Here is a 27091-nt window from a genome sequence, read left to right as displayed (position 1 = left end):
ACGATAATGTATGGAATAAATAAATAAATAATATTGTTATTACTTGGGTTTGATTAATAATAATAATATGTAACAATAATAAATAATAATTTCGTACTATTTATCTGTTTGTACCTTAATCAAATCTAATTGTAAAAGTGAGATCTCGATTGATAAAATGCCCGATTTTATCACATAGCACAATAAATGTGTTGAGGATTTTACTCATTTAACTCATTTTGTTTATTTTTATTAAACATAGGTCAACTCGATGCTACAAATGCTTCGAAGCGTTTCTTGATTAGTCAATTTGTAAAATTCTTTCGTCTGATTGGTCAATAAAACGCTTTAAAGCATTTGTAGCGAGATTTTTTGACCGCACCCATACCTAAGAATATTTTGTCGTACGATGATGCTTGTTGTATATATCTAGAAAACAAGCTATCTTATTGAATATCGTATCGTCGTTCGTTGGAGTGTTGCTGATTCAGGGTGCAAACCCATGCAGCGGAATAGCGTAACGCGGAATGAGAGTAGAACCAATCACGAGATTCTCTAGAAACACGGAATGCTCGTTATTGGTTCCGCTCTCGTTCCGCGTTACGCTATTCCGCTGCATGTGTTTGCACCCTCACACTGCATCCGATTTTCATCGTACGACGACTCTGGAACCAATCAGGAAACAAATTTTTGCTTCGTATCGATGATACGATGTTTCTGATTGGATGCAAAGTCATCGTACGACGAAAATCGGATGCAGTGTGAATCCAGCATGTGAATCCAAATTTGAATATCGGACTACAAGTTCCACCCTCTCTACTCTCTGTTGACAGTGCTGACACCTGACTCAAATCCTTCAATTTTCCTAAGTTGGCTATGCTGGTGTATGCTGGTGTAATCTACGAGCCTACGGCTTACGACCGTCGTAAACATGGCTACTTCCTTAATCAGAACTTGTACAAAATTTAGGTGATTATTTTTTTTTCTGAAGATATTGTCACAAATGATCAAAATCGCATCTTCAAGATTTACTACATAGTATGTTTATTTCGTTATGATAGTGTTGTGAGAAATTAAAATATCCTTCCAAAAGAGAAATATAACCTTCAACATTGTACAGTGTTTTATTAATTTTCTTTACTCTTAAAAAATGTTAAATCGTGTTAAAACCGTATTAAATATTAATAACTTGCTCAAATATATATTATGATTTAATAGAGAGTATATTTTCTATAATAATTTTATATTACAATTTGCAGTTTACTGAGGCAGCCACTTTGTGATATTATCAAAGGCGATAATGTAAGAAGATACAACTTTCATAGTTTGTTCTTCACATGCAAGCAATGCCAGCATTACCATACAACACCACAATGTTTTAAAAAGTCAAAGACGAAGAAGGTATTAATTCTAAATTTATTGAATATATATCCAAAGATATATGTGACATACAGATATGTGAGCATTTAATTTTTAGATAATATCAACATTTAAAATCATTTATTAACAGCTGAATGTTTTCACCCAAATCAAACTGAAAAAACATTTACCAGTCGTGAATATATGGCATCAAATGACTGTATTAGAATTGGCAATATCTGCAGGAAGGGATATAAATGATGTCAAGGATGCAATTTCTTTCTCTGATTTATCTGGACGTTACGATAAAGATACTATTGTAGAGGATTCAAATATATTGTATAATGCTGTGCGAAAACTTGGGGCAAAGTTTAAAGTGATACCTAGACCAGATAGCAAAATAGAAAAGAATACAAATGACTGCAATGTTGTTAAAAGGTACTAATAATTGAGCTACTTATATAATATCTATTTCTATTTTAATGTAGATTAATTTTGATCTCAGTTTAATTTCAATTCTAGCTTCTAATTCTAAATATTAAAAATATGAAAAAAAAAGTCGAATAGGAAATTGAATTAAAGTTAATTTGCATTGATAGAAGCAGGCATTAGTCTATATGTATATATATATATATATAATTTCACAATGGTTAACGAGATATTAATTTTTAAAGATAGCTGAATATTGTTCTTTAATAATTTTTTTTTCAAATGCTATCAACTTTACAGAAAAACTGCAAGAGACAAAAATTGTGTCTTTTTCTCATAGAACTCTAAAAATTTTGAAAAAATTTTTTGTTAACTTTTTAGTACTGCATTTTGTTATTGGCAACTGTTTTTACCAACATAAGAGAGAGAACAGAAATACAGTATTTAAAAATTCTGGAAAAATTCTGAAAAAATTTTCAGAACTTTACGAGAAGAAAATAATCAATTTTCATCTCTCGTTATTTTTCTATACAGTTGATAGTATTTGAGAAAAAAATTATTGAAGAGCAATATTCGGCTATCTTTAAAAATTAATATCTTGTTAACCATTGCAAAATTTACAAAACGATATAGGACTTTTCGACTCAGTTTAGTCCACTCTATCTACATAAAAGCGATTGGAAGAAACTCTCGGGACACCCTGTATATAGAATAAGATCGATACATTGTATTGATTATATTTTGTTTATTTACCCTAGGCCTCCACCGGACGAATCTGTACTAATAAAACGTCGTCCAATAGTAACAATTATGGGCCATGTCGATCATGGCAAAACTACATTGCTAGATACATTACGTAACACATCAGTTGTAAAAACAGAGTTTGGTGGTATCACTCAACATATTGGGGCTTTCAATGGTAAATAATATCTTATCATATTCATCATCATATATATTGTATTAACAAGTTTTCTCTAATATCCCAATTAATAGTAACGTTGGAAACGGGAGAAACAATTACATTTTTGGATACTCCTGGTCATGCGGCTTTTAATATTATGCGAATGAGAGGCGCACAAATAACCGATATTGTAGTACTGGTGGTTGCAGCAGATGACGGTGTGATGGAACAAACTATAGAAAGTATAAATATGGCAAAAGCAGCAAATGTTCCGATTATCGTGGCTATCAACAAAATCGATAAACCAGAAGCTGATATTGTATGTATTTTAACATTCATTTTAATGATTAATATAATCATTAATAGTAGAGCAACATAATTTATAAAGCTGATATTGTATGTATTTTAGGTAAGAACGCAAAACATGCTTGCGCAACAGGGGATTCAAGTGGAGGCAATGGGCGGGGAGATTCAGAGCGTTAATATATCAGCTTTACATGGAACTAATTTAGATACCTTGATAGAGACTATAGCATTACAAGCCGAACTCGTGGGATTAAAGGGTGATCCAACGGGATTGGTCGAAGCTGTCGTAATTGAATGTTTAACTGATCGTTACCGTGGCAAATTAGCGACAGCTTTAATTCAACGTGGCACTTTGAGGAAAGGTGCATATCTTGGTAAGAGCAAAATATTTTGTCTCAAATATGAAAGACAAAAATAAAGATAGAAAAACTATTTCTTCAAAAAAATAACTAATTTATATTATAAATAACTATTCGTAAAACGAGTCCTTGAAAAATTTTACATAAAATCTTTTTTTCTCTTCTTCCTAATATATTTTAAAACAATTTAATAATTTTGAAATATTAATCTAATAAAGTTTTTGTTTGACAATAGTGAGCGGATTAACGTGGGCTAAAGTAAGAGCTATGTTTGATCATTCCGGAAATCCAGTTACGGAAGCCAAATTATCCGATGCGGTGCAGATTATCGGATGGAAAGATTTACCTACTGCTGGAGATGAAATATTAGAAGTTGAGAATGAGAAGAAAGTACGCATGGTAGTGCGATACAGAGAAGCAGAAAAAGCTACACAGGTGGCGCAAGAACATGGAGTTGCAGCGGACAAAAAACATGAAGAATATCTGAAAGTAAGATTTTTTTACAATATATAAAATATAGTAAAGATATGCTATTGTGTGACCTTGTTTATTTGTATGTGTTTAGCCTATCTCATTTTATTATTCGATAATTATAGGAATATAAGGAACATTTGACAAAGAGAAGAGCACTTGGCAGATACACGAAACTATCAATACCTATTAAAAATGAAAAATCCGATGATAAACCTAAACTTAACGTTGTTATAAAAGGTGATGTCGCTGGCTCTGTAGAAGCTATATTAGACGTTTTTAATACTTATGGAAGTGACGACATGTGTCAGTTAAGTGTCGTCCATTATGGCGTTGGACCTGTTTCAGAAACAGATTTACAAATGGCAGATATGTTTAACGGTAAGATTATACATGTCATATACTCATGATATTGATTAATATTATCCTCTATAAATCTCAATATCATGAAATATTTATAGCTATCATATATCCTTTTAACATTGGCGTGACGAAAACCTTACAACAAGAAGCTAGTGAAAAAAATATATCGATCCGTCCATACAATGTGATATACAAGCTCATTGACGATGTTAAAAAGGAGATAAATACGAGACTTCCACCAATTGACGCCGAAGAAATGATAGGTATGAGAAAACATGAGTCACAATAATAATATGATATATGTTTATTTTGATCATTGATTTCCTTACAGGTGAAGCAAATGTATTGCAAGAGTTTGAAGTCACAGATAAAAAAAAGAAAGTAAAAGTTGCCGGTTGCCGGTGCACCAAAGGCAGTCTCAAGAAAAATGCAATGTATCGATTGATGCGTGAACAGGAAGTTCTCTTTACCGGTAAAATTAATATCTAAAAGAGAGAAAATCCTGAAAGAGAAATAGAATGACATTTATTTTTATCTTTTTAGGAAAATTGGTGTCAATGAGACATATGAAAAATGAAACAGAAACGATCAAGACTGATGTAGAATGCGGTTTAAGTTTCGAAGATCCGACATTATCTTTCAAAGCTGGGGACACTTTAATTTGTTATCAAACGTATCCCAAACCACAAGAAACTGATTGGGATCCTGGATTCTAAACAATTTTAAAGATTGCAAGATTAAATGAAGCAAAACAATATATCTTCTTCACTCGAGTTAGTTATTAGGTACAGGAATGATGGAAATATTTCCAAATTAAGTACAAATTTATTTATTCATCCTAAGAATCGCAATCTTCTTTTACATTCGTTTTACATCTTTCTTTGACATTCAGTTTCATAATTTCGCTTCGTGAGGGTATCTGACTCTTGAACGTAAATCGTGAAATTAAGACAGCTAAGCTATGCAAGACTGCGTATCGGAAATATCACTCAGGTTTTCCCGAGTATCATCTTATTCTTGTTGTTCATTCAATGATGATAAACAAGGATAAGATGATACACGGGGATACTTGAGTGATATTTCCGAACGAAGCCCAAGGGGTTGCTGAAGCCGCCTGTATTACTGATAAAATTAACATTTTTTACGTTTTCGTTCCTGTCTAATTTCTTTGTAGTAATTTCACAGAATAAAAATTTCTTCTCTCCACGATTAAAATATTCAGCTAATGTACCTGCACCTGGTATATTTTGTATACAAAGCTGGAAGAAGTATGAAATCATAGATTTCTTTATTTATTTAACCTTAGTATGACGACCAACGCTGAAGATAAAAATAGGTAAAGAAATCTGTAATTTCATATTTTTTCCAGCTTTGGACACAAAATATACCAGGGGCAGGTGTACATTAGCTGAATATTTTAATCGTGGAGAAGGAATTTTTATTTTGTGAAACTACTACGAAGAAATTAGACAGAAACGAAAACGTAAAAAAAACGCTAATTTTATCGATAATATAGGCGGCTCCAGTATTCCCTTAATTGTCAGAATTAAAAGTTATCGACGATCTTATTCTTTGTGTGTTCACCTTAAATGGAATGAATATTATTATGCGTAATACTTTTTAAGATATTTTCTTAATAAATAGTATATATATCGAGCAAGATATGTTGGTCTTAAAACGTAGCTTATGGTAATCTTAATTTCACTGCCCGTAAAATCGACCTTTTCCGAATTTCCGCGAAATTTTATTTTTGCTCCAACTCGACGAGCGCACTAAAATTTATAGTTTTGGATTCATTAGGTCACCCTGATAGAATACTCAGGATCACATGCAGCATATTAAGACGCGTAAGTCTCGCGAAAACGACGTTGAAGATGTTGATACGCTGTGAGGACGCTACGCTTCTTTTTCTGAAGGCGACAAAGAGTTGTTTCCTGGTTGGCTACAGTGATCTTTGTATCTAACGGCTCGATAGGAATATTATCATCTGGATGTACAAAGAAAGCGATGGAATGACGGCCACGACCGCAATGTTCCGGCATAACAACACGATGTCTGAGTGCTGGAAGCTGCCCGTTGGTCCAATGTGCCAATAACTCGCCAGTGTTCACTAATATGGCGCCTGGGAGGTGACCTACTCTAGCCCATCTTTCCCCAATTTGAATTTCAAGGCCACCCTCGCAGTCCTGAAAATATTTTATCGTTTTGCATAAATTATAGAATATAATTAAGAATAATTTGTAATTACATAGTAGTGATCTGTACATATAAATGTATACTGTACATAATACAATGTTACTTTTACATTGACTTGATATTCTTCAATCGCAATTTGCGATATACTGTATTTAAATCACTTCTACTTAATGTTTAATAATTCATTATCTTTTAAGTCTATGCCTAATACCTTGTCGACACTTCTAAATATCTTCATGTTTTATTTGATAGTGGTTAGAGCCGCTTATCGTGAAACAATTGCGCGCTGTATTCCGCGAATGAACGTGCCGAGATATCTCTGTTTCGATGAAATTGTAAAGATACGTAGAATTTATGATACGTTACGTGCAGAGCGTCGTGGAATGGATTTTTTAGAAAATTATTTACGATCTTATAGCTTCGTAGTGGACGACTATAACAAGCAGTAAATTTCAAGCGCGTAATGTAATACCGCAATCTGCATACCTGCGCCAACAAAGTGAAAGTGCCATAGTCGCAATGGGCGCCGCATCGGGTCAGTCCTTGTACCGGTGTACCGAGTGGCGGATAGTAGAGGAGACGCAGGGTGGATGCGTTTCCAGGGCCGAGTATGTGCGTGTGCTTCGACAACAGGAAATCGTGGGACTGTTCCAAACCCACGGACAGAGCCTACGGCAGACCGGGTTTTCAACATTTATTAGATTCTATATGGTGGCTAGATAACTCTCGTTGAAGTTACTGGGATTTATATTCAAAGATCAAACACAACATGGTTTCTCACAGAAAACTCTTACCGCGAAAGAATAAATAAAATGATAACAATAGAGCAAAGATGTTCGCAGTAAGAGATAAAATAATAAACAGAATCCAAGAATTTAATTTATAAATGCAAACGAAACATAATTATTAAATAAAACAGATTATTACGGTAAGAAGCATGGTAGCTAGTTGCTTGAAATCACGTGTCAATTCATCCACTGCTGATCTATATCCAGGAACTTCATCTTCCGGCAGAATTCGTTCACATCCGGTTACATTAAAGGCATGGCGAAGTTCCATCTCGTCCGAAAATCTTTTCATAAGAGAATAAATTAAATTCAAATAAAATGTTGACAGAAACTCTTATGAGACTACCGCAATATACGTAAATTTCATAAATTTTAAAGAATATCCACATGCATTAAAAAACGATTATTTGACGTATAAATATTCATAAATTAAATATAATTTAGACAGCAAAGTATATGAACAAGACATATACATTTGTTACAACAATGATACAGCTAAAAAAACAGTTTTCCAGAAAATAAATTGAAATACTTTGAATCATAAAAATTTTGTATTGTTAATTTTGCAATGCAATTTTGAATAACTGATTATAGAAGTACGTTCATTTAAAGTATTTTTTTCTTTTCTTATGTTTTCATTTTTTTTTTCTGCAAGCAACTAAAAATCAACAGCAATTTTGAGTTATGTCGTTGTTGTAACAAATGAGCGCGATATAATTATGTAATAATCTACTACTTTATTGGAAACAAAAATATTTTCAGGATGTGGACCGAACAACAATACACGTTGCTTTTCGTATCATTATCAAGTTACCAATCGCGGTCGGTTGATAGAGGAGAACGTTCATTAAATCGAATTGCGGCAAATTCAATTACGGGAACAATTTGAGAACGCAATTTTCCTACTTACTTCTCCGTGCCTGGTTTAACGTAGCCGTGATTATCTGGCGAAACGCGCTCGTATTTTGCTCGCGTTTCATCAGGCAATTCGCAAAATGTGTCTAGAACTCTGTAAGCTGCCTTCATCTGCAAAATATGGAAAATAAATTTATAACGAAGTTCGCAAGATGGAGCGATATTGTGAGATTTTTCGCTATCAGGTGTGAACGAGTCACAATGGGGAAAAAGAAGAACGGATATTTACGCGACGATAAGATTTGCTTTCGGTGAAAATTATTGCCCGAATGGAGGACTCGCGTATCTCCTGTATCTCGACAACCATAAATCGCATCTCTTTCAAATTTCGCGTTACATTCTTTCAACATCTTTCAAGCAAAATGTGTAACGCGGAGGTACACAATGTACACATTGCGATGATATCTAGATCATTCTAGTAACGTTCGACAATAAGCAGTTTCGCAAATGGGGAATTGAACATTTTTACCGATAAGTTTCAGCTAATCAGGAAAGAATTTCAACAAAAGAAGAGGAAGACGCGGAGGAGTTAAATTTTCGTAAAAAGGACATTGGTATGAGTCACATTGCAGTTTGCGACATCGCTCTTACGTAGCGCAATATTGTACAAACAATCGCTCTTAAATAAATCAAGAAACAATACGCTGATTTACACAATTTTTCTTTTGAATTTTTTCCTCGAGATGAATTTAAAATCGCATTTTAAATTCGAATTTAATTATTCATATAATTAATGGGGTAATCGCGTCGAGCTTCGATTTCTTCTCGATTGCGCACTTTTATAGTTATTTTTCTGTACGATTTTTTTTTTTAAATACATGCGACATGTTAAGCGCAGTATAATTGGCTGCGTTCAGCAGAAAAAAGCAGCTTTGCAACTTTTTACGATTCTTTAATATGACTGGCTTATACATTCAAATCCAGCGAGGAACTAAGGGCAAGATCAATCGCGCATTAAAGAATTTTACAACAGTTGCTTGTTCTACCGAACGCAATCGTTGCGTAACTGCGTGAAGTGTCTTAACACGCGGGCATTCGTGCGATTCCCCGAATGACAAGTAATATCGGAAAGGTAATGTCACGAGGTATCGAAGACCGCGGGCAGTGATTCACGTGCTGACGCGTGGGTCATATGTCGTGCACGGTTCTCTTTCTCTGCCACGGGCAGTACCTCTACGGAAGACGATCGAGCACGATGTTTATTCTGATATTATCGGTGGCGTAATATCGCATGTGTCCGTTACGTAATGCCAGAAAAGATCGGGCGCGATGGAGGAAAAAACCCGAGAATTATCGCTCCTAATTCCGTCACGGAATAATCGTTGCATGTCGAACGCGCGCTTATCCACAGGCTATTTCAATAACTGAAAATGGAAACCAATACGTGCGTGGGAACAAAGTGCATCGTCGATTATGACGAGTGTGCGGCTTTGTTCGAGCATATTCCGCCGGCGTATTGTCCACTGCCGTTCGCTTCACGGTTTGTGATTCGCGAAATCTGTAGCAGTTCGTTAAAAATGATCGCGAAAACGCGCAACGATTTTTCTTCGCAAACTATTGCGTAATTTAATTGGGAGATCGTGGCAGTCCGATAAATTTTTTTTCCCGTAAATTATGTATTTCATTGTGAGAGCTGAACAGTCAGTAAGTTCTCTGTGTGGCTGAACTTTTGCAACTTAAAATGAGATAGGTATATATATATATATATTTGAAATTTAGCGAAAGCGAGAAAAGGAATGCTATATATAATGCAAGAATAAGAATTAAATCTTGAAAAATGATGAAGACGCACGAAGATTTTGATCTCACAAATTATACAATAATTCAATCGCGAGATCTGTGACAGTCGGTAAAAAGATTTAAAGACGCACGAAGGTTTTCTCTTTGCATAATTGTGTTGCATAAATTCAGTTGCGAGATCTGAGGCAATCAGTAAAAACGATCGAAGACACGTGGCGGTTTTTCACTCACAAACTTCGAAAAAATTTTTGGAGTACTACGACGCGATTATCGATGGGGCAAAAAAACAATAAATCAGCTACATCAAGATTACAAGCTGATAGTTAATCTTAAACATATCTTTCCTACGTATCTATAGAAGAAATATCAAGGAAGACGAGAGAGATTCGTGGGCTACTCTAACATATTCCGGAATTCTTAATTCCGACAATTTAACCGCTCGATAACACGGACAAATTAAAAATCAAGTAGTCCGTATTGAACAAAGACCACGTCTGTTGAATCAAATAACTTGTGTCAGGCCCATCCGGTGTATTTATCTTAAACGATAAGCGATTACTTGGCGTTTTAATGAACCTTCCAACTACCGCTCATTAGTGTTTGGGTTCGAATCTTACGAACCTCGTTCAGGCAATAAGTACTTTACAAAAGTATCCTTGAGAAAACGTCTTATCTTTCTGCGGTGATGTATTATAGCGGCACGTCTGCACGGGTTTTTCGGTGTTTTTTTTTTGCGCATGCACACGGCCGAGTAATATTCTTGCAGTCGCGTCGTTACTCATCGACGAACGTTCACGATCGCAAGTACGTATAAGCGTAGTGCGGATTATCGCGCGAAATATTGCAATGCGGCCGTCGCCGTATCACCCGCAGTTAAGTTTCCGATAGCGGGCATGAATGCCGACAAGGCCATCGCGCAATAAGTATTGTATTTATCGTGGGGCCCTTGAAAACGCAACTGCTACTTGACTTATTCGCTGTTCCAAGATATCGAATTCCGAGATAAGCGGCTCGATAACGAAAGAAAAAAACAATCTTTAATTTATGTAAATTATGAAACTCGGGCATTTCTCTGGAAAAGACTCTCCCTCGGTTGAGAAGATTATCAACTGCTATTGTTAACTAATTATAATACCAATAACCCGAACAACAACCTTATATACTATACGAATTAATATCAACAAAATAATTGTGTTCAGATATATTCTAGCATCAGCGAGAGCTTATTTCTAAATTAATTAACTATTTATTGCGCTAATTTATTTATCTTTGTGAATTACATAATTAAGATTGACAATACGATGCATTTTTAATTGTCAGGGATCGTCGATTCTTAATATATTTTTTCATAAAAATTCTCAATATATTTTCTCGAATGTCTGTACAAAATGATTCAATAATTAACGTCGTTTCTTGCCGGATACGAATTTTGAATTCGACATTTCAACATTGTAACAAGGTCATCATTCGACTCGTTTCAATTGGCGTTTCAAATTGTTTATAGTCACGACGGCAAGTTGGAACACAGCGCATGATATCGATCACATTCGCGAGCGGTGAAAATCGGCAAGACCAACCGCGACACCGGCGCCTGCGATCAATCAAAGGAAGCCTCGCAATCGCTAATCGTTTTGCAAACGCATCTCTTCCTCCTCTTTTTCTTATTATACCTTCCATTCTGGAATGCCGTGGTTGACGAGCAAGGCCAATCCTTTCTCGGACAGCGCCCTTAGCAGTTTCGAGGCCACCAGCTTGACGACTCCCTTCTGAGGGCACCTCTCCGTGCCTGAAATCATAAGAGAGCGCTTGAGCAAAGAGATGAATAAAATTGCTCGGAAAAGAACAACTACTGCGCTTATTCGTCGCTTGTTTGTTCTAAAACGATTATTATTCGCAACTTTACTCATTTCTGGGAATTCTTATTACGCGATTTAACCGCATCAATTTTGTGTTGAGCGCGAAATACAAATAACATATATTGAAGAATACAAAATAATTATATCGATTACTGAGGATTTTTTAGTAGATGACATTCAGGAATATACAGCTTCTACGAGAGAAAAATTACACAAAAGATCGAAAAATATTGTGTAACAAAATGGTGCATACGTTACAAGTTAAAATTATTTTTAACTGAAAAATTTTATTTAATTCTTGTTTGAAAATTTGTATGGATTTTTCGAACAATCCAATATATCATATGACACGTAACATTCAACTTAATACATATATTACATATTGCTGAATATTGGGCAAAGTATATTTTATATGGATAAATAAAATATCCGGAAATTCGTAAATCAAAATATATACTGTAACAAGAAAATTCTCGCAAAATTAAGTAAAAAAAAGTTATTTGTAAATTTTTATCTTAAGCAATAGTTTTTTAGAAATACGAATTTAAGTATGGCCAATTACAAACGTTTATCTGTGAGTATTAATAAGTGCTGAAGTGCGCACTTACCGGCGTTCACTACATTACCGCACATGCCACTTACGAACAGGTAATAGTCTAAATGTAGTCCATAATTGGCCATATCGCATCCTTATTATCTCAACAACTGCTACTTAAAATAGATAATAAATGACTTTTTTACATAATTTTTCAAAAATTTCCTTTGCATAGTATCTTGACTCTCAAATTTCCGAGCTTATATGTACAGAATATATTAATATATATATGTATATATACACCAATTTAATATCACAGTATATAAATGTTGAAAAGACTCAGATTTCGCAAAAGATTACGCTGAACGCTGATTATGGATTAAGGAAGCGTTGGGGTATTCAGTATTAAGTTTCTCGACTGTAGCTTCTAAGCGATATACGATACCGATGCCTACCGTACTGATGATCGATTAAGTCTTTCGCTCAATGAGCGTTTATTGACACTGCGACCGATATTGTGATAGCCAAGTAAAAACAAAACAAAAGACAGCAAGCACAGGTTCATCTCTTTATTGCTCTTCATCACAATCATATTTTATGAAATATTTTTCAATATCACATATTGCATTCATAACCTTTTATTTATCGTAACTTTTTTCTTTACCAAACAATAAAATAAAAATATTATTTAAAATATAAAAGAAATATGATTGACGCATTTCCCGCGCTTGCCGCAACTATTTACGACTGTCACGATGCATTTAAAGATATGTTATAAAAGATATCTGCTCCATTTAGATGTTCATAAGACAGAATAAGATAGCTGAAGTGAATAAATAATTTATACAAGGTTGCCACAAATTTTTTATCCTAAAATTCTCTGACATTTCCCTGATTTCCAGACAAAATTTTATGATTTTCCCTCACTTTCAATAATACATATTTTGAAATGCTTTTTGTATTTTCATCCGTTATTTTCATCCTGATTTGAAAATTTGTTAAATATTTTGTTGATCGAGCAATTTAACGTAACAGTGTAATTAAATTACTATTAATGTTGCTGACACTGCATTTTATTGTTAAGTTAGTAGTACTTTTTGTTTTTTCCTTTTGAACATGATTCTTTTCCTCCTCCTCTCTTTCTTTTTGCTGTTGTACTTAGAATATAAGGAACACAAATCAATGAATACAGTTTCTTTTTTATCAAAACTACGTCCTGTTTATTAAAATATTTATAAAATCTCAATCTGCTATTATAAAGATTAACATATTTGAAAGAAAAGTCACAAAAATATAAAATTAACATTTATTTTACTCAACTTGTTCATAAGTGCATAATATTTTCTTATATAAAACAAAAGAACAGACAACTTTAAAATTGCGATGTTCTTAATAAAGCATTTTAAACCTCTACAAGTTTACGTTAGCTTTTTAACATAAAAACCGAAATTTCAAATCCTTGAAGAAAACTTAAATACTGCAAGTTAACATAAAAAATTATATAAGCCTCTTAATCAAATGTTAATGATAGCAGTGACGTTATTTCTTCATCAAGAGCACTTAGTTCATTAGTTTTCTCTGTAAAAAATTTTGCCTTCTTAGTCTTCAATTCTGAAATTTTTTTAAAAAAAGATCTTTTTTTAGCAATCTTTGCATTTTCTTGTTCTTTCTCAGAGCGCTGCTTTTCTAATATGCTTTACCATGTATATATCTCTCGCATTTCGATAAGATAAAATCATCTTTTTATCTATTGTAAGTTTTTTTAGTGAGACCACCAGCAGCCTTAAGGCCATCGTAAACTTGTCTCTGAGATATATTAGAGACCTAGTTAATTGATTTTCAACAATACATTCCTTATTTATTGAAAATCCTCTTTCCACAAATGCTTGATTATAACTCAGAATAAGGACCTTTTTCACAAAAACATACAATTCTAGAAACTATCCTGACTCTGAAGCGAGTTTTCCCAGAAATGATCAATTCTTTGATTTTAACGACAGTGGCACCGTGATATAAATGAAACAGACACCAAGCTAGCTAAACAGATGTTTTAAATTTCTTTAGAGCTATTTTATTCTTCCAGAAAAGTTTGCTAAATCCCTGGCTTTTCCCTGACACCCTGATTTCCCTAACTTGTGGCTGTTATAAAATCGTGTGTGTCGAAATATAAAGTATGACTAATCTGACGTTTATTCGAATTAATGTCGATTCACTTATGCGTCAGTGAATACGTCGTGAAAGGTGACGTTAACGGTGTTCATCATTGACGTGCGTGATTTTGCGCCGAGTTAAGTAGTGAAAATCAAAAACGGTTAGCAGGCAAGCCTTGGAAGCCGACGCGAGGTCATGATTCTCGAGAAAGCCATCGTCCCCGAGTGTCGTAATGAGATCCGTCCATGAGAGATGAGAGAAGAAACAAACCGTAGATATACATATATATGCTCCGTATGCGTATCGCATTCGCGATTATTACATTTGCCCGGCTAGTGTGCACTCGCGCGATGAACTCTTATATATTCTTCATCATACATTAATAATTAAGTTTTATTCTCGATTATGCATTTATGGTAATGCTAAAAATAACGAATATAAATACATAATCGAGAGAGGATAAAACGTAATTATTAATGTATAATGAAGAATAAGAGAAATTTGGCGCATCGTGTTTTTAGCCTTAAAAAATTTGCATACAAATTTGTATACGTCAAATTTCCGAAATAATTCAATGTTTAATGTACAAAAATGACTTTTTTTACCCTATTTTTGTAAAACAGTTAACGTTAGCTTAAAAAAATACTAAGTTTAAATTAATAATTCAAAAGTTATAAATGTATTGTTCACTCCTCCTACACTAAGAAAAATATTGTTAACTTTACTAAATGCATTTAATTCGCAGTGATTTATCTATAGTTTAGGTATTTATATAGTTAAATTAAATATACGTGAGGCCCATGTCAATGTATTATTTGAATTAACAAATATTTGCTTGAGTCTGTGACCGCTGTATTTAATTGAATCAACTATTATAATACTTTTTTTTCTTAGTCTTTATAAAATGCATTTCTTTGTATTTCAATATCTTATTTTTTAACCATATAACTATGCTTCCACAGAGATATTCTTCTGCAGTAGAGACCTTGGCATTAATGCCGAGTTACAACGCATAGCATTCTACATATATAATTTTTTGAAGTGCCTATACCACATAATTTTCTTATACATAAACCCAGGCAGTAGCAACCTGACGTTATTTGTCGTCATTTTGACATTAAAATGTCATTACTATCTTGCTACTTTATTAGCTAAAAAAATATAAGAAATTAAATATAATATTAGCAAAAGACAAAAATACTATTTTACAGCTCGTGCCGTAATTGGCGTGCTGAAATTGACTTCGACAGTCATCATTAAGAAAAACCCTAATTCAAAATGCGATTGTATACTTTAATAAATTCTTCGACGTGCAGCTGACGGACATCAACAGAACATAGTACTCTTTCTACTTTGTTCGCTATTTTGACAGTGTCTCGACGCCACGATGATGACAAAGTCAGCAGGACTGCTTTCGTTTCACCGTCCTCGCAGCATACATCGGCCACGGGCACAATGCCAAATTCGCCTCGTGCAGAAGATTCAAAGAACCACTGCCGACAATAAGCCGTATTAATATCGCGAAATTATAAAAGGAACATTGGCTTTTAATAATAGATTCCGAATGTCTAATCTCAATTGAACCGTAATGGCTAGCTGGTGATGCCTAATTTAGACCGATCTGTGACGTCTACCATTTTTCTATCACGCTCAGAAAGAAATGTTTCGAAATGTCTGGACGTGATGAAATTTATCTCATCACGTGATAAAAATGTATACAATCGTATCACAGTAACAAGAAATGAGTATGTAAAAATGGTTTTTATCTATCGAACGTTTTTATCTATCAAAAAGTTTGATATAAGTAAACTACAATACTACTTTCTGTGATAATAAAATATCATTTATATCTCCCTGTGTTCAACGTTAACCTTGAAAAGTAAAATATTACTTGATAGTCTCTGAAGACGTAGAACAAAAATCACAAATGTTATGTCGATAATTATACGCTAATGATATATTATTCAATTTTTTGTAATAGTGTCACAATAAATTTGTTAAAAAAATTTGATTTACTTTCAAGTTACGTGTTGGCACACCGAGATGGTTAAAATTCAAAAATGTTTCTTTAAAGATGGGCTACAGATTAATAACACGGAAGATACGAGCACTACCTGATGTTTAACATAAAATACAATTTCCGTACAAATAAACTTTTCCCACAGTAATCGCATATTCTCCTGTATAGCAAATATAAAAGAGATATATGATGTTTAGTATACGTATGCAGGTACAACATAAAGACGGGGAGTCGTTTCTAGGGTGTACATACAATCGCAGAGAAAATATTCGTCGAAGTTTCTCCTGGTAGCGACAGACTCCCCGATACTTTCGCCTACAGTATAACGATCGGGTATACCGTTACCGGACATCGACTCCGAAGGTGCACGATATGTAGTTTACTGGCAAGTGCGACACTAAACTCATAATTATTATAAATTGTGTGTCATTGTCGTAAATATTGTTGAATATTTGCAATCTATATATTACAGTAAATAATAATGATTCTGATATATTAGATGTACAAATTAGTTCGGTCGGTGTTCAAAATTTTGTGTTCAAAAATGCATTCATTTCAAAACAAAATGAATGAACAGATTAATTAAAGTATTGTCCATCTTTTTCCCCCATCTCTCGGGCAATTTTCAAATTCCATCTCGAAAAAATGACTCGTCTTAGGAGGCGATCATCTTTTGGAAAACGGACTGAACTAATTTGTACTCCCAATATATTGACAGCTGCTACTTTGCATTTCTAAATTCACTACTTGATTTCACACAAGTCTTATATAAAACGATTTATTTAATATATAATATTAATATAGACTTCCAGGACTTCCTTAGTTGAATTTCTCTGTTTTTTTTTTTTTTTCATAAAATCTGTTTTTTTAAATATAACATGTATATAAATGTTACAACATGTGTTCCAGGTTTTATCGAAAAATTCTTAAAAGTATTGTAACTTAATAGGACGATGTATTAAATATTTATTATTAACTCAATTATATTAATGTTTACAGTCTTTAAAAAAAGTGCAGGTAACAGTATATTTGTGTATTAAGTAAATGACATTTTAGATTTACTTTCTGAAAATATGAGAAGAGTCATCTATTATTATTATTATTAATCCACAGTACAAATTTTGCTCTAAAGAAAACTAAAGTAACTGATATGTGTATATTGCCCTCTCTCTCTCTTTTTATTTTGAAAATAATTAAAATTTTTAATTTTTTTTTTGTTATTATAGAATAAGAAAACCCACTTAAGACACGTTGGCTTTTTTATAGACAAATAGAAAGTGAGGAGTTATTATCCAATTATTTTAATATCTCCAAATTAATTCATCTATCTTTCTCTCTTTTCTCTTCCTGCTATATTTTCTTTTTTCCACGATATTTAATATCTCCAAATTAATTCATCTATCTTTCTCTCTTTTCTCTTCCTGCTATATTTTCTTTTTTCCACGATATTCTTTATATCAATATTTTTATATTAAGATAAATTAGTAGAATAATTCTGTTTTTATTCTAACAGCTATGTCGCACATACTTCCTATAGCTAAATTTGTAATTGTGTTCGTAAAGAGAATAAATCAATTCATAAAAATACATAATAAATCTTAAATATATTTTAACGAGCCATTGAATCCTAATCCGCTTTTGTGGAAATGTACATTTCATGCTTTCTGCGTATAACCGTAGGAAACGTGCATAGTCTCTGTAAAGTTAGTTAGCACCTCAACTTCAAAAATCAGAAATTTTAATAACAGTACTGTTTGCACCAGGAATAGTTCTATAGTTCCCGATAGGTTTCATTAATAGTATCGTTGATTTAGACCAAAATTTTTAAAGAATAAAAATATGCAGTGCTAACTTCGCATGGCACCGTAAGAGAGTATAAATAAATTTACAAAAAAAATGGCATAAAGAAAATTAATTATTTCGAGACTTGAGGTGCTAGCACTTTTTTTTAAATTTATTTAAAAATATTTATAATGGCCGGAATTATTGTTATAATCGGTCAGGAACTATAGTACTCTTCGAGTACTGTAAGATTCCGTAGAGAAAATTGACTTTCTCGAATCTTACGGTGCCACGCGAAGTTAGCACCGCAAATGTTTATTTTAAAAAAATTTTGGTCTAAATCAACGGTACTATTAATGAAACCTATCGAGAACAGTAGAACTATTGCAGGTGCAAACAGTACTGTTGTTAAAATTTCCGATTTTTGAAGTTGAGGTGCTAACTTCACAGAGACACGTGCATAGAACTTATCTACAGAGAACATAGACAAAAGGAAAACAATTTCTTTGTAGCGATAAATTCAAATAAACTGTACTCATCTATAAACATAGCAAATGAAAGAGATAATTTCTATTTACGACACGTACCACAACCATAATAGTAAAACTTCCGCAAATTTTCGTTAATTATTTGCAATTCTCTACACGTGTATAAAATTAGTTGCAACACAAAACGCAATCGCATATGTATCTCAATGTATTTGTTATCAATGCGACAATGTCAACGTAGCTTTCAGCTACGTCATTCCATATCGGGATGTTTTGCAACTTTTGCGTATTTCTTTATTGATTTCATTTCAAGATTAATATTTATCGCAGGAGCGTTAAATTTAGAATTAATATAAAAAAAAAAAGTTTAAATAGCGGTGCTAAAATAGCGATACTGCCTTTGATTTTTATATCTTTCACAATATTATCACACATCTTTTCAGAATATCAAAATAGACTGCGAAAGGGCAGACTCTTACATTTACAACGGAGAAACTGATTTTCGCTTCATTGACATTCTGAATCGTAAAAATAAATTCGCGTTCTCACACATATCTTGAAGCAGTCTCATGTTTATATGCACATATCCACGTTTACGTGACTTCTAGACACCAACAAACCGTTGCAATCTTACACGAGGCTTCAGTGGCTCGTATCTTTAATCCATTATAATTCGTAACTTTCATCATGTATACACTCCGTGTTGTCTCACGTTTTTATGTTTGCCACATCATTGTCCCCGCCGTCACCAATTCCGTGAACTGGGAGCTCCTAAAGTGTTTGTCGCATCAAAATTTCACAATCCAACGAGTACGGTCATTAGCCTTTCGCACGCATGTACATTATGCGTGTAAATTAATAACGTATAGACAGATAAACAAAAGGAGATAAAAGAAAGCAGAAATCGTGTGTATAAGACATTGTAATATTAAATTTTCTTACCAGCATTAAGCGAAATAAGGGAACCAATTGTTATAAAATAATTATATTTCGATGAAATATAGATCGAAGAGAATAAATCAATTAAGAAAAATAATTCTATTTTAAGTTAAAGCGAATCTTATTGTTAGTGTTTAAATATTTTGCTATGAATTGATATACATATCCAATTCTGCAAATCGCAATTCGAAAATGCTTATTAGCATCAATATAACATATTAAATTTCTCGTCGTTTAATATATCACGTTGCTACTCTAATTCTGTTCATAATTGTGTTTCAAAAATGAGAAAGATTTCGGCGCGCGGTTAGTAGAATTGGATATGTATATAAATTCACATAAAAATATTTAAACACAAGATCCACTTTGTCCAAAAATAGAATTATTTCTCTTAACTAATTTAGATCAAGTAAGTTTTGTGAACTAAATTAAATATCAAACTATATATTGTATATATTTATTAAGATAATAATAAATTTATTGACAAATAATGTAAATTCGAAGTGAATTGTTATAAATACAAAATCATGTAAAATAAAATGAAAGAAGGGAAACTTTCCATTTCGCTACTCCTACATAAATAGGAAAAGGTAATTATGAAAATTTATGATGTTTAACTTTGACTAGAGTTAATCCTCTTAAGCCTTTGAAATTCATCACGTAGTTTCTCTATTGTCCCAAAAGGGATCTATTGTCAAAGGAACACGATGGTCAAACTACGTGAAAACACATGTTTTTAAAGGATATGGCCACCCTAGGGGGCATAAAAACAGCAACAGTTTAAACTTTTTTTTAGTTTAAAAAATAATTTAATATAAAATCAAATTAAAGCACTGGTTAATGCATAAATTAAAGTCCACTAAAAATTTTTTTTTGTATCTTTTGCATCCACCACCGCTAGGGTGGTCATATATCCCTTATGCTTGTTTCCACCAATGCAGATTAATCTCGGTTCAATTTGCTCTTCATCTGTTTCTAGTTTTTAGTATTAGAAAAAAATGAACAGCAAGTTAAACCGAGATAAACATTAATCTGCATTGGTGGAAATGGGCATTAAAGAATTAAAAGGATTAATCCTGACCAAGGTTCAGCGTCGTAAATTTTGATAATGACATTTTTCTTCTCAGACACATGCATGTTCAAAAAGAAAACACAAGACATTCCAGACAGCTTGAGGATTTTATGACATGGTATGTCTGAAAGACATCTTCAGGACGTCTTGTGTCCACATTTAAAACATATTATTCTCTAGATACAATTAGAGTTAGAAAAGATTAATAGTCCGGAGCCATATATTTTCAAAAAATATCGCAGAGTATATAAAAATAAATAAAAATGTATGTATACATTACGATTATGTTTATTATAGGTTTCCTTAATATGTATTTCCATATAGACTTACGATATTTTTCGAGAATAAGGCCTTCGATAGCATGTCTCATGAAATAATGTATAAAAGAGCAGTGGGAGGCACGCAAAGACGAGGTTGAACTGAGAGACAGGCATCACAACACTTTTCTCTCACGAATCATTTTCTACGTTCAACAAATACTTAAATTACGATCCAGTCTCATGATCGTCAGACGTGAGAGATATTTTCACTGGCCCCGACGTGTTACATGCCGTGTAAATTCGAGCATGTTAAGCTGACACGAGTGCACACGCGTGTTCTACTTTGCGACATTAGCAAGACTTGCCAATAAGTTGCAAACGATACAGCACGTACGACCGGACTGAGCTAATCGGACTTTACATAGTTGAAAGAGAAAAAGAAAGATATGTGTCTCTCGTTCCAACAATGAACAAACAGTTATTGCAAAATCATTTGAGAGCAAAGTATTCACTCTCAGAGTCAAAAATCAAAGTGCAAATATTTTTTATGCCACATAGAAATTTGCACAAAGAAATATAGTATGTATTTTTAGAGATATGGAAGAGGAAAGGGGAATCATAGTTTGATGTACATACATAGATACATGTATAGCTTATAACCGTTAGAGTTATAGGTGATCAATGGCATGCAAGTTGAATAGCACATACGATCTTTAAATGGCGAACAGATATTGCAACAGCGATGAATGTTATAATAGCTTTATCCTTATGTAATTTAATAATCATATAAAGAGTATAGACATCTAATCGCGATGTGCAATGTCACGAAATTTGGCTCAGTTTAATCGAAAGAGAGTAGGTCGTTCTTTTTAGGTCAGATAACATCCGATTAAAACCTATCATGGTGACCGACTTAGAACTCTGATTAGTGTCATAAGAACAGTGCTGTAGAACGACATTTATTAAAAGTTTGTCGGCTCATATATCATCGACGACTTTTTCTGTACTATTTGAAAAGTATTTTGTAAATTATTATTTGAAAAATAAATGTTTTACACACTTCAATAAGATTGATAAAATAATCAACTATCCTTGAAACATTCGTAAAAATTCTGAAAGGATCGCACTATAATTCTCTTGTTATCGTTTCAGAGAATGAAGCCGACTCATCGTATGTTTGCTCAACTATGTACGCCACTTTATGTGTTACTTACGTATGTATTCACTCACCACACTGACCATTAACCAGTAAGTCGCGACAAGGAAAGGAAGGAAGCCATTTTTCGTGCTCAAGGACTCTCTCACTGCTAAATAGAAGTTTTTCCTGTTACAAGTAAATTACCTCTCTCGCAAAAGCATATTATGATACATAAAGCATACAGATAGAAGAAGAGAATATGCGATCGTTAGAAAGTAATGTTACGTTACATTAAATTTTTAATGCATCATAAAGAGTAATTATTCAAGTTACGCGGATATCATAGAAATAACCGGTGGTTGTATTTTAACAGCTTGTCATAATATTTGCGCAAATTAATCGATTAATCTTGTTTCCCCAGCTTTTAAATGGACTCTAAGGTCAACCCACAAGTTGATACAATACATGCTTATTACGTCAGTTTATTTCAATCAATTTCCACAGCGATTAAATTCACCAGTAAGGATAGGTAAATAGTATAGTAATGACGAAAGAAGAAACCGACTAGTTAAATGGTGAACGTATTTCATTCATTTCGCTTCGAAATTCTGCGAAAATACGAAACTTATAAACTCAGATAATTTTAATCTTCGCGAATAAATTTCGATGACAAATTCTGAGAAGCGAAGAGGCGAGTTCGGCCTGACACTCCGATAGACGGACAATGCTCCATGTTCGTAGGACCGATGCTCGGATTCGCGAGAAATTTCGAGGATTCGAGAGTGAGAGACAACGGTTTTACGGCTGCTTGGCAACGAGGCCAGGCACCTAGCCAGACAAGCCAGCCAGCGGCAACCGGAGGCGCCTATCACGGGTCCGACGATCCGTTGAGGTCAGAGCTCCTCTCACAAAGAAGGGCCCCTCCCTTGGCGCCCTCGAACGTTTATATAGGGTGTTCTACTCCTGCTGATACCTCTCGGGCGTCATATGATTCGCGTAAGAGAACTGTTTATCACATCGGCTGCGTTCAGTAAAAAAAAAAAACAGCTTTGCAACTCTTTTGTTGTAAAATTCTTTAACATGATTGGTTTTGCCTTTAGTTCCTTACTGGATGTATGAACGAATTACAGTGGGTTGCCAAAATATTAGGGACAGCGCAATTTTTCTGTTATTTTTATGTCAATATTGCCAGGCTTTACATAGAACTTACAAATAAGATAGAATAACCAGAACAGGCATTAAAAATAAAAATACTTCACGGAATTTCATTAAGAGGCATTTGCAAAATCAAAATTAATAGAAGAATCGCACTGTCCCTAATATTTTGGCAACTGTATATTAAAGAATTTGACAACCGCTGCAAAGCTGCTTTCTCTGCTGAACGCAGTCATTGTTAAAATTTATCTCGAGACCTTTATTATCTTATTTGCAACAGAACAGAAATGCATCAAAAGAAGAAATAGAAAGGAAAACATGACAATCGAGATAAAAGAGGCAAATCATAATACGGACTATTTTCTTTGGTTTCTTTTGGTTGGAGATAGATGTATCTACTAATGTAAATTGACTTTAACAAAGCGTTTACTACCTGAAAAATTATTGGAAGAATTTTCAGGGGATTCGAGAGGGGATTCCCGTTTTCACATTTAAGAATCAGAGATATGCATTGTATTGTATTCTAATATTTCATGTTTTTACTTCAAAGGTGCATTAAGAAATTCTTCGAAATTAACAAAAATATTCAGAAAATCCAGGAATTTTGAAGGATATTTTTACAAGATGTCAGTAAACAATTTGTTTAATTTTGGTTTAACATACTTTTTCTAATGCTAAAAATTCGAGAAGAATAAGTTAAACTGAGATTAGTGTACATTGTCAGAAAAGTCACGAATATTATAAACAGAAACTATAAAGATTAGAGCAATTTTAAGAAACAAATGACGATGTTTCGCTTTATCTGTCTCTAATGTTTTCACATAATAATATTAGGTGTAGTAAAAAGAAATCCATTATTTTTGCATGAAATCTATTGGAAAAATAATGGATTTCTTTTTACTACACCTAATATTATATAAAGAAGACAATAGACTAACTAAAGCATTATTATCCGTTAAAATTCATTTATAATAATAAATGTTTAACTATATACATATATCATATCGTTACAATGTCGTATAATTATAGCTTTTTTTCAAAATCAAATTGCAAAATATAAGAAAACTTTAATAAAAATAGTAGAACAGTTCAAAAATAATAATAAAATGCAAAATTCAATATTCGTGATAGTTCGAAGTGGATGAAGTGCTCAAAGAGAGAGAAAAACATGTTGACTGGAACGTCTGTCAGACATAACAATAAATAAACGTCATTTATTTTTACAATACTTTATGCACTCGTATTATGCATCGCCTACACGTTGATACAACGGCAATTGATGTTTTTATCTTTAAAAATAAACGGGCTTTCACGCTGCGCTAAACGACGAATATAATTTTAACTGGAAAGTCCAGAACTCCGTGCGAAGAATAAGATTTTTTTATTATTATAGTTTCGATTATTATATATTACAGTAATTTTATTATTATTTAAGTATAAAAGATGTGCGATATTCCGATGGAATGACTCGTTAAAGTATCTCAGGAGATGATGCCAATGATAAAATGAAAACAAATTGAATTAAAGTTCGATAACGAAAATCTTCTCGACAGCAAGATAAAACACACATTTTTCATACTTGGAAAATTCTTTCGATTGCAGTTCGCAATAAAACTTATCAGCGAAAAAGAGAAGAGTAAAATTATTTCAAAAAAATGTCTCAAGATCAGAAGATATTAATTAAGATTATCAGCTGCCACTTACTGATTAATTTCAATTAATAGCCGTTAACCTCTTGACGTTTTGTCACGAGTAAAATCTAAAATCTTCAATGTTATCCTATTATATTAATGAGAATCAGCACAATATTCATAAATATTAGTCAAATTTATATATAACTTACATTTGTATATAATAATACCGGAGAAATTGCGGAAAGAAAGAGTAAAGTCCGGTTCTATTAATGTTAATATTATAAGATTAACTTTAATCTCAGTTCAATTTACTCTTTATCTTTTTTTAATTCTTAGAAATTCTTAGAATTTGAAAAAGATAAACAGCAATTCAATGGAGTTTAAAATTCATTTTATATTGCTGGAGCAGACCTGAAGGAGTTAAAAGAAAAAAGAGGAAAGAGGACAGGAACCTGTAACAGAACACAAACTTGCAGTAATGTTGCTGCAATTCATTGTAATATTGCTGGGATAATCATCTAGGAATAAGAACAAAGAGGTGTAGAATATGAAAAATATAAAGAAAACAAGAGAGAGGAGAGTTCATTTGTCTTACATATTCGTGTAGCTAGAAAGTTTTTTTCAGAGAAACATTTTCTAATAATTAAATGTGTAAATATGATATCAATACAAATAAGTTTAAAAAATAAAGACTTTGTTAATTAGTATTAAAAAATAAGAAAATATAAAGAAAAGTTTATGTTAAGTTTTTGTTAATTTCCAAGCTTATGTTAATCTCTGAGAGATGTCAATGGGAAAAGTTGATCAAACGTAGTCGAATGTGAGAAGAGCAATCGATTGTAATCGATTTCTCACTGTTTAAAATTAAAAGCTCAAGTTGTACCTTAAAAGCTCATTGAAACAATAGTAAGTTAGAGTGTGAAATATACTATACATTTTATAAATACATACACAGAGAGATAAAATTTATATATATATATATATATATCTTACTCGCTCGTAAGGTTTTGACAAAATTGTTCGCGGTCAGCTTTGTCGCGGAGTCTTACGTCAGTCCAGTTTCGTCAGGCTGTTAATTTCGTCGTCGGGCCGACCTCTGACCGACGTCTTACGACACCAGCGAGAGATTTTTTTCGCACGTCGCGTGGTGTCGGATGGAGAGATCAGTCGAAAGAACCCAAAGTACGTCTGGCGTTCTCTTCGCGGGGAAACGCGAGAGGGACGTCTGCCGCGCGCGCGATCGTAAAGTATATAATTTCGAAATTGCCGTTCTCGCAAAATCACGCCCGCGTAAACGCCCGTGCTTCACGCGCGGCGCGCGCTTCCGCGAAGCGGCGCGAGGACGTGCCGCGCCGGAGTGCAAGACGACCGGTACAGGACTTATATATATATATAAGTGCATAGATCCGAAAAAGCTACTTACCCATGTGAGCGAGGTCGATGATCGGGATTTCGCACTTGCTGAGCAGAGTCTCGCAAGTCTGCGTGACCATGGGCGCGCTGGTGCAGTAACTCATCCTGGACAACTGGACCTCTCCTTGGAAACGGATTGAGATTCCTTTTACACGCCGGATCGTTCCCTCCCAACTCTCGTCTCTTGCTCCTCTCCTCTTTTACTCTGTCTGTCTCTCTCTCTCTCTCTCTCTCTGTCAATGCTCTCGTCGCGGACGGACTGCTCTCAACTTTCTCTCTCTCTCTCTCTCTACCTCTTTTTCCGCGGTACGCTGCTGCGGCGAGAGCGATAGCAAAAAAAAAAAGAAATAATTACGTCGCTCCACACTTTGCGGGCGATCGACTACGGCCCACCCGGTATATAAGGCGCTCACCACACGGATTCACTGGAATATCCAAGAGAAAATCATACTACCGACGTGCGCGCACACAGAGAAACACACACACACACACAGGATCTGCGGACCGCACGCGCGCGAAAAGGATTCAAAGGGGTGCGCGAAAAACGCCGTTATATTCCGCGTGTGATCACATGCGTGCGAAAGCGAAAAGAGAGGAGGCCCCGTGGACGAATATGGCTGTCCCTAACGGTAGCCGTAGGCGACGAGTTTGTTGCGCGGCTCGCGATACGGTAAACGGTTTATTACGTGGCCCCGGCCTAGCGAGCACATGCTACGACGACGGCGTGATGGTGGTTGGAAGTGGCGAGAGTCACAACTCGGTCTCAGCTGTCAAATCTCTCCGGTACCGTCGCGCGCCGCGGCCGTTCGCAAACTGTTCGCCACCGCACGGACGGACTACAG

General features: G+C 34.0%; 2 protein-coding genes across 4 annotated transcripts; one reads left to right on the top strand and one right to left on the bottom strand.

The window, feature by feature from the left end:
- The first annotated feature begins 866 nt into the window (after positions 1-866).
- On the top strand, positions 867-6034 carry mIF2 (mitochondrial translation initiation factor 2). 2 transcript variants are annotated; one of them, XM_018548474.1, is made up of 12 exons: positions 867-948; positions 1239-1380; positions 1490-1776; positions 2526-2686; positions 2761-2987; positions 3078-3348; positions 3569-3822; positions 3930-4185; positions 4266-4430; positions 4499-4639; positions 4711-4952; positions 5968-6034. In XM_018548474.1, exons 1-11 carry the CDS (start codon positions 911-913, stop codon positions 4881-4883), a joined length of 2115 nt encoding a protein of 704 aa, XP_018403976.1. In that variant the 5' UTR covers positions 867-910; the 3' UTR covers positions 4884-4952; positions 5968-6034. The 2 variants fall into 2 exon arrangements, with proteins under 2 accessions (XP_018403976.1, XP_018403977.1); XM_018548475.1 differs by having other exon boundaries at positions 919-1017.
- Positions 5646-27091, bottom strand: LOC108780677 (UPF0676 protein C1494.01). 2 transcript variants are annotated; one of them, XM_018548478.1, is made up of 7 exons: positions 26663-27091; positions 26260-26563; positions 11477-11592; positions 8062-8177; positions 7291-7435; positions 6850-7032; positions 5646-6353 (listed from the first exon to the last, which is right to left on the bottom strand). In XM_018548478.1, exons 2-7 carry the CDS (start codon positions 26351-26353, stop codon positions 6006-6008), a joined length of 1002 nt encoding a protein of 333 aa, XP_018403980.1. In that variant the 5' UTR covers positions 26354-26563; positions 26663-27091; the 3' UTR covers positions 5646-6005. The 2 variants fall into 2 exon arrangements, with proteins under 2 accessions (XP_018403980.1, XP_018403979.1); XM_018548477.1 differs by having other exon boundaries at positions 26260-26674; positions 26936-27091.

The sequence above is a fragment of the Cyphomyrmex costatus genome, unplaced genomic scaffold, assembly GCF_001594065.2.
Source record: "Cyphomyrmex costatus isolate MS0001 unplaced genomic scaffold, Ccosl1.0 scaffold72, whole genome shotgun sequence".
Taxonomy (NCBI): Eukaryota; Metazoa; Arthropoda; class Insecta; order Hymenoptera; family Formicidae; genus Cyphomyrmex; species Cyphomyrmex costatus.
The sequence above is the reverse complement of the archived record's forward strand: the minus strand, read 5'-3'. Positions and strand labels throughout refer to the sequence as shown.